We start from the raw sequence: 12,799 nt of genomic DNA, 5'->3' as shown, positions 1-12,799 counted from the left end.
AATGGAAGTGCTTGTGCACAACTCGATGGCACGAGACGCAGTTCCCGCCGTAAAATTGACCTCAAAGAGCACAACGTTATGCGTTCGTAAAATTACCTATTTTTAACTAGGCATTTCAAGCTTTGGAATCGTGCATTTCAAACGGTAAATATGCAAAACAAATTTCGCCTTATATGCACTTGAATTACTTCAAACTGATTTTACGTCATTTCTCAGAATTAAACTAGCTTGTGTTGCAGCCGGACGTGTCACAAAACCTTGGTATATATGAGGGTTTAGTTCGTCTGCAACGCAGGCTCTTTTTAACGGATGCCTTACATTTACACTTTATAGATAAATTGTGATTTTTATTGTTTTTGTTGTCGTTTTCATTGACGTAGTCACTGCTTTTATGAGCGAGTAACTTTCCGTTTCCGAAAAATTTGTCGCTTTCCCACTCAATCGTCAGAAACAGTAAATAGAATCAAGGGATGGAATCACGTGGGCAGCTCAACGTTTAGATTAAAAAAGAAACTGTTGACAATTAAAAATAACCAAAGTAAAGAACAGCTCAGAAAGAATCGTGTTACCAGCTACCATAATGGATACTGGATTTTTAAAAAGCCGAAAAGACTGCTGTGACATGCTTTCGCCTCCCTAGGGCGATCAAGTCGTTATGTGAATAAATTACAACCCAGAACAAACAAAATATATCCTATTTTTCCGGGTCACGGCTAAAACTATTTATTTTCCTAGTCGTTGTACAATAGAATTTAAACTACATTCAGTTACGCCTTTTGGATGAGGGATGCTGTTAACTTCGTAAAAATAAATTAAGTGTTGTGTTTGTTTATGTAAATTTTGAATGGTGAAAGGTTGACTTAGCTGTCACACGCTCGTCACGTCAGTGTATGTACATTGCAATAATCTTTTTTTTTATTTAGGGTTTTTTTCTTCATGGTTTCTGTTTCAATACTTCAGTTTGTATCAGTAAGTTGTGCAATTTAGGGATTTTAACCATTTGCAAACCGGAGCAAACCGGCGTGTCTCTCCGACCCTTTTAATTTTTTTTTGGGAGCTCAACTTCGATTCCAGGAAACTGATGAATATAATCCGCTTCCGGTCTCTGTTAATTGAAGTCAATATTTTGAATCTTTCGAAAAATTACACCCTTTTAATTTCAATTCTGAGAACTGAATACAGCCGAACTGAGGCAACCGAAGAGTCGAGAAAAGTTTCGGTGAACAGACATACTGAGGCCAACTTCTCTGAATTTTCGTGATGCATCGATCAAGTGTGACTAAAAAGATGGAGCCCAAGCAAGGTTTTTCTGCAAGCTACGCACAGCCACAACAACGGGAAAACGGTATCGATTTTCTCAATTCGGTGAGAAATGGAACAGAGGAAGATGTGAGAAAGTGTCTCCTGTCGTTAAGTGCGGATGACACAGGAAGGAGAGTGGATGAAGAAGAAGACGACGACGACGTCCTCTCGCATAAGCAGAAGCTTCTGAAAGCCCTTGAAAACAAGGACGCCTGTGCAGTTTGGAAGCTTATAGCGGAAGCCAAAGAGTCTGATGTCAAAACCCTTGAAACTCTGAACGAGACTTGTGAATACGTTGCCGAACACGAGCGTCTAAAAGAAGAAGGTCTGATCAAGTGCTTGTGGGGCAAACTTCAAAGCCAAATAAGATGTGCCGGCGGATTCGGGCTGACTTTCGAAAGTATCCGTGAATACAAACGACTACAAACAGAGTTCCAACATGAGGAAGAACAACAGTGGATCAAGATCCTCTCCAACCCACTCTACATTGGCTTGGAGTGGCTATGGAGGAATAACTCTAAAAGCAGAAAAGCGTCGACCACTCTTCAGCAAAAGAAAGGAAAAGAAAGTAAGTTTGGAGATGTCATTGAGGCCACTTTAGATGACGCATATCTCCTCGAGAAAATTGCTTTGTTCGAGCATCACTTCAGTCGGGACGAATACACGAGACGAGCACTGGAGTTTGAGAAATTTGCAACTGATGTTGTTGAAGGAAGTAATTTGGGCCAACTTCACGAGATTATGGATGTCCAAGGAAATGGTTGTTTATTGCAGGAGAAGCCAAGAAATTTTAATCAAAGTCTGAGCCTTCTCAAAATCGCTGCCGACAAAGAAAGGAAGAGGGTATGCATTTCCATTGATTTAATAACGCAATTTTATATTGCATGCGTTGTGTGACGTGCACATAAAAAATGTGGAAACTTGTATGTTTTAAAAAAGCTGCATGTTTATGTGTCTTAGGCTAATGGCTTGACGAAAGAGACGCCGAATACGATTGTTCTTTATTTCACAAAACAACCCAATAAAACCTTTAAAAACAAGCGTTTAAAAACTACAGAAATCTGAGAAATACAATCGGTCTAAAGCCGGAAGCGAATTTTCCCAATATCTGATCACCGAGCTAATAAATTTCACTTTTCTTGGAAACTGTTTTCAAAAGCAAAAGGTAATTGAATTACTAAACTTTCATTTAGATAAAAAGAAAAGCAATTCTTGAAAAAAGGTGATCAACATCCAATTCTTCTTTAAAAATCAAAAATTAAAATTGTCAAACAGACGGGTGATGGGATAGAGAGAAGTGTTTATTCTATAGAACATACTTGTCAACTGCTTTACATATAGGTTGTGGCCTGCATAAAACTGTATTTTATTTTTCTTTAAAAACAATTAAATCATCCATACAGAAGAATAAATAATAGAAAAAAATGTATCGAGAAAAACTGGATCTTTGTCGGTCATGTGTGTGTATATCAAAAGGTACTCCTAGAAGCCTGCCCTACCATGCTCAAAGTTATGTAGCTAAAATTACATCACTTAACGATCCTATATATGTCAATGGCGTCACTAAATTTTCAGTTCAAAATTGAAGAACGGAAAATGAGGAATTCGATAGAAAAACAACATCACAAAATTTTGTGACAAAAGTGGCATTAACATAACTGTGGGAATCAGTAGGGTAGTATATCATTGCAGAACTCAGTGAACGTTTATTATCATTGTGCTTGCATATTAAGAATATTATAATTAAAAAAAAAAAAAAATATTTCCTATTCTTAAAATTCAAACATCTTACTGTTTTTAAACAGTTAAAAACTCGATGTATTCAGCAGGAAATGTGGTATTTACCATATATATAAGGCCACCACATCGTTAGAATGATGAACTCCGGACGGAGCGGTCCGGGTTTTGGCTATTTGCATGCCCTCCAGAGATTGTATCTAAGTAGTTCTAGTATTGTCATGCTATTGAACCGAGAAACTCTATGCTGTGTAGAACACTTGGCCCGAGTGGGAACTTATAGCAAATTATCATACATTCAGTGAGATTCATTTCCTTCTTAATTTTCAGTTTGTGTCGAGTCCGAAATGCCAATCCATCCTCAACGAGATCATTTACTATGAATGGCCTTACTGGCAGAATATGAGCAGAATGACCAAAATTCCGTGGTTCTTTTTCCAACTTGTCTTTGTCGCAGTTTCCAGCATCTTTTACATTCCTATACGTTTAGCACGTAAGTTTCCTTGCAGTGATGGAGATGACGACATCTGGTGGAAATTCAGAAAGATATACGAACATCCTTACTCCAAGTTCATCAACCACACGACGTGGTATCTGGTTTTTCTATTCTTCATATTTTCGACTTCCTTTGAGCACGAGTTTGGAACAACAGTGACAGGACTTGTGTGGATTGGTAAGTCACGAGTGCCAGAGTGTACGTCAGGGAAAGATAACTTAGGTTCTTTTTCTTTCGATTTGTCCACCGCTATAAAGACTCCAAATCTTCCCCACGCCTGCCACTGTTAGCTGTTCTTGCATACCTGTAACGATGTCTCTGGCCTCCACTTGAAATACACGAAACCTTCCTCGTCGACATTTCCGACCAAACCTTTGAGGTTTTCACTGTAAAAAAGTTTTAGGACTAAGGAGGCTCTTATCACCCATGAGGCTGACAATTGGAAATAAGAGAAGCTGAAACCTTGCCTGTTCTCGGCTTCTTCTGACCTCGGTGTGTCAGGTAAATGTTCGCCAGAAATAGCATAATTATTTTACGGGGGAAGGTATTTCAAAAGCAGTACCAACGCTACCTATTAAAAGTTACCAAACTGTCAGTAATCTAGCCTTACAGTGATCATATTAAGGTAGGTCCGGGAGAAAGTTTGGGCAGGGCGAAGTTTATTAATTAACACTGGCATAGCTTTTCTTCTCGTACCATTCCAATATCCCATCATTTACTTGAGGTTATCCACGTTAATATACAGGGAGCAGAGGATTTGTCTTCTGTCAGTACGAGTTTTTGTCTTATAAGTCGATCTTGGTGAAATAAAATGAACCGAGCGCAATTGCCATTGGATGTGTTAACGCCATCACGGTCAAATTTGAGTTTTCGTTGCCATGCAGTAGATAATATGGATATTTGATGCACAAACATTGCATGGCTAACATAACTATGACAATATGGTTTAATTCTTTTACAGACTACCCAGTACTTGTATTTGTACTTGGCCTCTTCTTGCAGGAATCCCTGGAGGCTCGCAGACAGGGATTTTATATTTACATGTCGAAATGGTGGAATGTCGTAGACACGCTGATCATCGTTATCTTCCTGGTTTCCTATGCCTTGTGGCTGCTCGCGTGGGCATATTATGGAACTGAATGGGAGCCAAGAAAACCGGCATTCATCCTAGCAAATGTCCTGTATGCAAGCGCCACCGTAGTTGCCTATTTCCATTTGACACACATCTTTCAGGTCGACTCAGTTCTGGGCCCTCTACAGCTGTCACTGTACAAAATGCTTAAAGATGTGCGCAGATTTCTTTTTATCTTTCTGGTATTGTTTATTTCGTTCGTCACTGGCGTAGTCAAGGTATACTCCTACTATGTCGCCTCGCAGATCAAGCTACGAAAACGGAACCTCACTAGTTACGAAGAGTCCCACTCATATGCTAAGTATGTACAATTCTATGCTTTGATTCGTCTTTACCTTCAGCTATTTACATAGGAAGGTAGAATAATTATAATAACAGTACTAATAGTCATCGTTATCGTCATCATTATCATCATCGTCATCATCTTTATTTCGACAAAACTTATTTTAAATGTATAAACATACTAATTTGGAAACAGAGAGTTTTATAAGAGTTTTAACTGTGGTCTTGAAAATACTTAATCGTGCTGTGATAGTGTAAGGTGCCTGTGAGGGTGCCCACACACCACATACCAAGTATGTAACAGATTGTTGTTTTTTTCTACTTCTCAGTCATGTAAATGCGTCAATCGGACTGTTTTGGTTGCTTCTTGGTCTCGTGGAAGAGGACAAAATATCAGTGAAAGACCCAGCGTTTTCTCTTACGGCTACATTTGGTCGCCTTTTCTTGATGGCTTACGTGGTCTGCACCGTCATTGTAGCTTTAAACATGCTGATCGCCATGATGAACAATTCCTTTGACAGAATTATGGTATGTTTGTATGTTTAAGTGACATTAACAGACACATGCTATAGCAAACCGATCAGAATTAGATTACGCATGACTCAAGCTTACGTAAATGCCATTACTTTTGGCCATATCAAAGAAACTGTAAGAAGATATATTGCTCTGTTATATTTGTCCACAAAGTTCCTGTAAGCATAAAATGCTTGTGTGGATAAATAAAAAGCCCTGAATAAATCTTTTCTTTCGTTTTGGTTTTAAAACAAATTTAGACAAGCCCTCTCGTTCCTCCTCCCTCGTAGACTACTCTTTCTCTTTGGTCCCATTGCTCTTCCTCCTTCTCTCTCTCACCCTCCTCTTGTGTTCATCTGCATACAACTTTGCATTTGCACTAACTACAAAAATATCAAAAAACATAACACTGACTATCTACGACAATAAATGTCTTTAACTTCTTTTTTATAACTTAAAAATCTCTGTAAGACATCATGTATGATGTATGCATGATTTCTACTACATAACTCGCATCTGCAATCCACGCCACTTTTCTTGGGACACTCGTCGTTTTTGGCACTTCGGAAGAGGAAAAAAGTCAATAATTACTCCCCCCCCCCCCCCCCCCGCCCCATAACAATGTTGTGTACCTTGAAAAACCAATGCCTACCGTTGCTGTCTGTTTTGCAACATTGGTTTCGGGGGGAGGGGGTTCTCCATTTCTGAGAAATCGTGACGAAATGTCACGTTATACTTGCTCGAAATGGGTGTCCCAAGTCCTTATGGCGCGGATTGTGGGTAATACCATTTATTCTGTTCCATTTATTCCGCGTTATATTTCAAGGCCCTATTCTCCCCGAGGAGATGCAGGATTCGGATTATATTTAAATTTCAGTTAACATGAGTGGCTCTTTTTATTTTCGTTAATTGCTTCCTTTAGGAGAACGCGGACCTTGAGTGGAAGTTTTCAAGAGCTCGAATGTGGTTGGAATGGATCGACAAAGGCAACACTATGCCGGCGCCTATTAACATAGTCTACTACATCTTGTACGTGATGGTCGTTACATTTTGTGGCAAATCCTTGGGAATGTTCAAAGAAAAATGTCCCTGTTGTCAAGGAAACAAGGTAAGAATATGATATCATAAAGGAGCTTCGTCACGGACAACGTATCTTGAAAAAATTAGCAAGTTTTTTCAAGTTTCTTTTTCGTAATCCGTCCTATAATCTTCGTCGTTTGAAACCATCCTTGTTTATTTTCGGGTTTTTATTACTTCATTGTTGTTGTTGTTTTTTGTTGTTGTTTTTATTACTCCATTGTTGTTTTAGAAAACTATTATTTCGAGGTTTCCATCGATTTGAGAGTAATCAGAAAAATGCCTTAAAATATTGTGACATTACCCCTTTAAATTAAGCCTGATCTTATATTGCTACAACTTATTTTCTCTTATTCAAGTCCATTCAGACAAACGGTGTAATTGTTGATTATGAAAGGGAAATGTTTAACCTACCTCTTGAATTGAAATATAACCTTAAAGTTTCATTTTTATCCTTATTTATAGGATGAAGACGAAGAGCAGGCCGATAGAGTGGTAAGCGTCCTCCTCAGAGTCTTCGTTCTACTAAGGCACAGCGAAATTATTTAACACTGTGTAGAAAGCCCATAGCTTGCTCTACAAGATGACATAATTTTTGTTGGCTGTGACATTATACAGTAAAAACCCGCGTATAAGAAGCTAACATTTAAGAACCTGTTAGGCTAAAATTTCATTTTTAAGCACTCTTCACATAAGAACCATTTTAGGCTAAAATTCTAAAACAGGTTCTTATTTTCAAAAAAGAAAAAACATAATCTTCTCAAAAATCATATAGAATTAAAAAACTTCTCAAAAATATATTTATAGCACAGTCTGTTTTTAAAGAGGAACTATGACATTTTATCATGTTATGTTGTTTTGTATACAAGATTTTTTGAGAATTATAGTAAAGGTTACAGTATAGGTTTAATTTTAACAGAATCAGATTAGAATAGTATAGTATTTTGCTTACCGAAGCCTCCAAGAATACTGTTATTGGACATTAAAGACCAAATCATTTAAAAATTCTACTTTTTTTCTGAACAAAAGTTAAAAACCTAATTGAGAACCTAGTTAGCCTAATTTTACACTAAATACCATTTATATAAGAACCTGTTTAGGCTAACTTGAAAAAACCTAGGTTCTTATACGCGGGTATATCAAAATACCAGTGGAACCTCCCGTTATTTGTATGTACAGTCAACTCTCTCTAAGACGGACACCTTCGGAACCAGCTGCAACTGTCCGTCTTAGAGAGGTGTCCGGCTTTTTTTGTAGAGAGTCGAGGTAACATGACACCAGTTATTCTGAGATAATGAAGCTGATCCTATGCACAGTGATTACACGTCTGTTTTGAGTCTGTTCAAAGTCGCTTACTTTAACAAAACCTACAAACTGGGACAACAATGATATCAGAAAATTGACTCGTTTCTTCACTACAATAACTAGTTCACTGCTTCTAAAAAAATGAGCAGTACATGCATTCTGCAAATTGTATCACGTCTATATGTATATATAACTTTGCTTTAGGTCGATACGAAGTTTGGAAGTGCCCGTTAATGATTTTAAAGTGTCCGTCTTAGAGAGGAGTCCGTTTTATAGGAAGTTTTGTTACAGTAAAATGACTGAAAAACGGGAGGGACCATCACCAGGTGTCCATCTTATGGAGGTGTCCGTCTTATTCGGGTGTCCGTTAAGAGAAGGTTGACTGTAGCAGATACCAATACTCAGGAGGTTTACCGACGTCAGTTAGCCGAAGTAATTCAACTGACTAAATCTAATGGCATTGATTTCTATTAGTACTTTCTTTCAAACAGTACCGTATTTTCTCGATTAAACGCCGGACTCCGATTAAACGCCGGCCTCGTTTAAACGCCGGGTCAAAATTGCTAGTTTTTAAATAAACGCCGTGGGCGTTTGTTCGAGGTCCCGGCGTTTATTTGAGGTCAGGCTAACAAGTAAATATATTCTGTTTGTCACAAATCTCGATTGCAACATAAACTATCCAATCCGTATTAGTGCACCTTTGGGAAATAACCACCTTTGAATACCCAGGGACACTTTTTCGGGGCAGAACGAAGAGAAAAATCGTCCCACCTTGACAAACTGTCCCTTGGTTTTGAAGATCGGTAACAATAAATCAATCTAAAAAATTGGCAGAAAAGTGCAGTCCTTTAATAAATGCCGGGCCCCGATTAAACGCCGGCTTCAAACAAACGCCGGGTTCACGAAGTCAAGTTTGAAATAGACGCCGGGGGCGTTTATTTGAGAAAATACGGTAATCACTTTTCTACTCCATTACTAAATTTGCCGAATAACTTTCTTTTTTTTCTTCTTTTTCATTGATACCAAACTACTATTTTTATTATTTTCTATGATCGAAGGATAGTAACCACTTTAATGGTGTGGGTTAATTCCATTTGAAACACAAAGTTGTTTTACAATTTCCTGAACAGTAGCTTGCCCATACAAATCTAGGCTCCGGGCTTTCCACGCTGGTGTCTAGCTGGCGAGTAGCCGTCAAAAGCTGGGGGGGAGGGGAGGGTGTCACTTTTGACTACTGGGCCTAGCTAGGTTCTGGCCCCTTTGAGCATGTTTGTATGAATTTCAATGCCGGCCTAGAAGGCACCCTGCCGGTCTGGCAGCTGTCACTTGGGCTCGTGACGTGTAAACCTTCTAGCCCGGGGAAGGGCAAAGGACTTGTAGTAGCCGGGAGTGTTTTGGGTGGTGGGCGCCAGGTTCTTGGAAAATCGCTCAGATGTCGGTATATTATCGGAATTGTTTGCTCATTTTCGTTGCGATATGTTTGTTTTCAGAAAGACGAAGTAATTGCCAGGAAGGAGGTAAGTTTAAACAAAATGACGTTAGGCAAATTTTAACAGTGTGATATTTCAGGGGCAGGATCATTATATAATTTTATTACGTTATATTACAGGCGGCTTAAAATCATTTTCAAACGAAGCTACTATATAGTAGCTAAGTTGCGCCTCCTTGCCTTTGCTTGTTTGTTCTTTTGAATTTGTGTTATGCTATCACTATCACAGAGACGAAAGGAGACGATGAAGGATCTGGTGGTAAAGTATTTAAGAGATCACTCCTTTGGAGAAAGTGAAGAAGAAATTAACATAAATAATAAAACAAGAGATAACATCGACGAGAGAAGAAAGCATCCAAAGAACATTGAAGACAATATTAATTTGCTGAAAAGGTTGATGGACCGTCAGACGGAACAACTTGCCGAACTTAATAAGAAAATCGATAGTATCTCGGTGAAATGAGTGTATGTTGTGCCATTATTTTAGAATTTTCGGACAAACATTCAAGTGTTTTCAATTAATTGTAAAAGTTTGCTTTTTGATTACGGTGTGAATCAGAAAACCGTGAACACTTAAACTTATCTTGGATGTGTAATTTCTGGAGAAAACCATCGAATGACAGCTCAAACTGCAGGAGATATGAAAAAAACTGAACAGTGAAGGAGCTATTGGGTTATTTTTAACGAATAATTTGTCAACTTTTTTCTCTGCTTTCTCTTTTTTAAAGTGTAATAAAAGTATTCACGGTTTTGGTATTCCAACTGAAATTTGCTTTCGTTTTTATTTTTTAAGCGTCATAACAGGCTTTCCTGTTTTAACTTCAATTTGTTATTGTTTTGCTACCAGGCTAAGCACGGCGGAGTGTAATAGTAAAATGTTCCTTATCTTTTTGTTTATGCATTTGTTTGAAAACTGATAACTACATCCAACTCGCGTATCGTGTGTTTGTGTTTTTATTGTACATGCAAGCCACAGGTCTGGTGGAAAAGCATGTTATTGCAATGATGCATGAAACGATACTATTGGAGGCCCTTTGACAGTAAAACACCACAAATCAAAAAATCGCTCTTTAGTATCCTTGTCTCGTTTCTTTTTTTTTTTTTTTTTTTTTTTTTTTTTTTTTTTTTTTTTTTTCGGTTTATTTACACAGCCATTTCATGGCGGTCCAGGGACTGTCCTTCAAATCTAGAACCTTTTAGTATTTAGTGATTCAGCCCAGTTAATCGACCCTTATATTAACGTTCCGTACTTTCTGTCTTTTACTGCCTTTCTTTCGATTTTATACTGTTTGAATTCACAGTTTTCTCATTCACGTGACAACATAAAAAGTCGTCGATAATAAGGTCGAAAAGGTGAGATCAAGACGGAAAGAATAAAGTGTTGAACTACTCTGTGAGGGTAAATGGTTTTTATTTAGCTAAAAGGACAGGAGGACAAAACGAAGCTGTTCCACAGAAAAGCTGTTCTGCATGCACTTTCCAGCTGGCTGAGAAAAAACATTGAACCCAACTGCCTGTTTTTTTTTTTACCTCATGGTAATGAGGTATTAAAAATGACGATTTATTTCACTCATGGGCTCACTCACTCACTCCATTCCGATATAAAACCGCAATTAATTCATGCATTAAACGGTAAACGTGCTGACAGAAAGGTCCGGTTTTCCCCTGCCTCCCCGCCCTTGTGTTCTGTTCATATATCTGGGGGGTGGGATAGAGGCCAAATGTTTGCTTGAGTGCAGAGATGAACATTCAAAATGGCATGTCGGGCCGAAATTCTCAAAGGTGGTTTTTCGTTCCTTTCGCTTCATCCTCGATCTAAATACACCTTTGCAGAACTTACAAACGAAGAGAAAATGTTCCGGAAAATACTCAAGTGGAAAGAAATGGGCTTCAAAGCAAAGGTTGTTGAACCTCTTTGATCAGAAAGATCAGTTCATTTGGACAACGGAGAATCGATCAGGCGCAGGAAGAATGCAACTTTACCATCCTGGAGAAAAGGTACTAAGCGTTCCTTCCTCTGTTGTATTTTTGTACAAAACAAGCAGGATATATAAATGCACTTTAAGGTTTCACCAATCGTTCGGAAGCTGTTCGGTAAATGTGACACGACAAAGCACATGCTTTTCGTATTGAAGTGCCGAGAAGTGCTGTTATACACGCGCACATGACAAAGGACATGTTTTTCGTATTGAAGTGCTGAGAAGTGCTGTTATACACGCAAATGACAAAGGATATTTTTTCCTGCTAAGACGTGCTGCTGTTCGTCTCTTTGCGGAGTAGATTTTTGGCCTGTTATTGATTTAAGTATGGATGTAGATACAGAAAATAAATTAAAGTAAAATGACAGGTGCGATGTCATTACAGTGTAAAAATGCCCTTTAATTTAATAAGAAAATATTAAATTACACTTTAATCACACAAAACTTGAAGAAATGTTTATTTTCAATGGAATGAAATATGAATTAATTGACACTACACTATGTCCGTAGTGTCTATCACGGACCAGTCAAGGAGTGAACTTGGAGTTTAAAAGGAAAAAAAAAACTATCAAGTTTCGGCTCAACTAGAGACAACAGCGCTACCTATTTACATCTTACAGAATAAGTATGATTGGCTGTTATTCATGCTGCTAAAATCACCTTCCAACAAACTAACACTAAAAAATCTTTACAAAGGCAGTACACTTCAGAAACACACAAATCATGTTTGTGTGAGTCACGGAGTGTGCGTGACATGAATTTCCTTCACCACGTCATCTTTTGCTTTAAACAACATGTCTGGCTGGATAAAGCAGGGGCACCCAACGGAATATTTCGTTAAAAATATCTGTTCGGAAGACGATTTGAGATCTAGAATTTTCGGAACATTCATTGTAAATTATTTTGCTTGCCTGCCTTTCCTAGGATTTTCGAATATCTAAAAAATGGTATAATTGATTATTTTTAACGGATTTTTACTCTAAAAAGGTCACCTAGAATTTTCGGGAGCCCTTCTCTGGCTGGAATTTTTTCGAAAAGGTAAGTTTTGATCCCTATAACTTTCGGATCACTAGACTTTCAGCTAGGAAATCCGAACAGATAAAAAATTTTTAGGGGATAAAAATATGCCTATATTCGTATATCATCGTACAAAGCTGTTTTTAGAAACGTTACAGATGACTCGATTACCGTAATGTTATTGGATTAAATTCGATGTTTTGCAAATAAAATGTGACAGTGTACTGATAATATCGTTATATCGGGAGGATTTTACGTTCGGTCCGCCAAATTCTCATCGTTATATCGGAAATATCGTTATATCGAAGATCGTTATATCGGGGTTCCGTCCCATACATTTTACTGTAACTTTTGCTGGGACATTGATTATTCATCGTAATTATACCGCGAATATCGTTATATCGACGATCGTTATATCGGGGTTCCGTCCCATACATTTTACTGTAACTTTTTCCGGGACATAGAATATT

General features: G+C 38.0%; 1 protein-coding gene across 1 annotated transcript; it reads left to right on the top strand.

Moving 5' to 3' along the window:
* Positions 1 to 104: 104 nt before the first annotated feature.
* LOC144666516 (short transient receptor potential channel 4-like) lies at positions 105 to 10,089 on the top strand. The gene is made up of 8 exons (XM_078527941.1): positions 105 to 2,145; positions 3,370 to 3,712; positions 4,497 to 4,968; positions 5,279 to 5,477; positions 6,385 to 6,570; positions 7,005 to 7,034; positions 9,335 to 9,361; positions 9,563 to 10,089. Exons 1-8 carry the CDS (start codon positions 1,261 to 1,263, stop codon positions 9,794 to 9,796), a joined length of 2,376 nt encoding a protein of 791 aa, XP_078384067.1. The 5' UTR covers positions 105 to 1,260; the 3' UTR covers positions 9,797 to 10,089.
* Positions 10,090 to 12,799: the final 2,710 nt, after the last annotated feature.

This window comes from Oculina patagonica, chromosome 1 (genome assembly GCF_052425735.1).
Source record: "Oculina patagonica isolate OP01 chromosome 1, crgOcupat, whole genome shotgun sequence".
Classification (NCBI taxonomy): domain Eukaryota; kingdom Metazoa; phylum Cnidaria; class Anthozoa; order Scleractinia; family Oculinidae; genus Oculina; species Oculina patagonica.
Note: the sequence above shows the minus strand (reverse complement) of the source record. Positions and strands in the feature narration are given on the sequence as shown.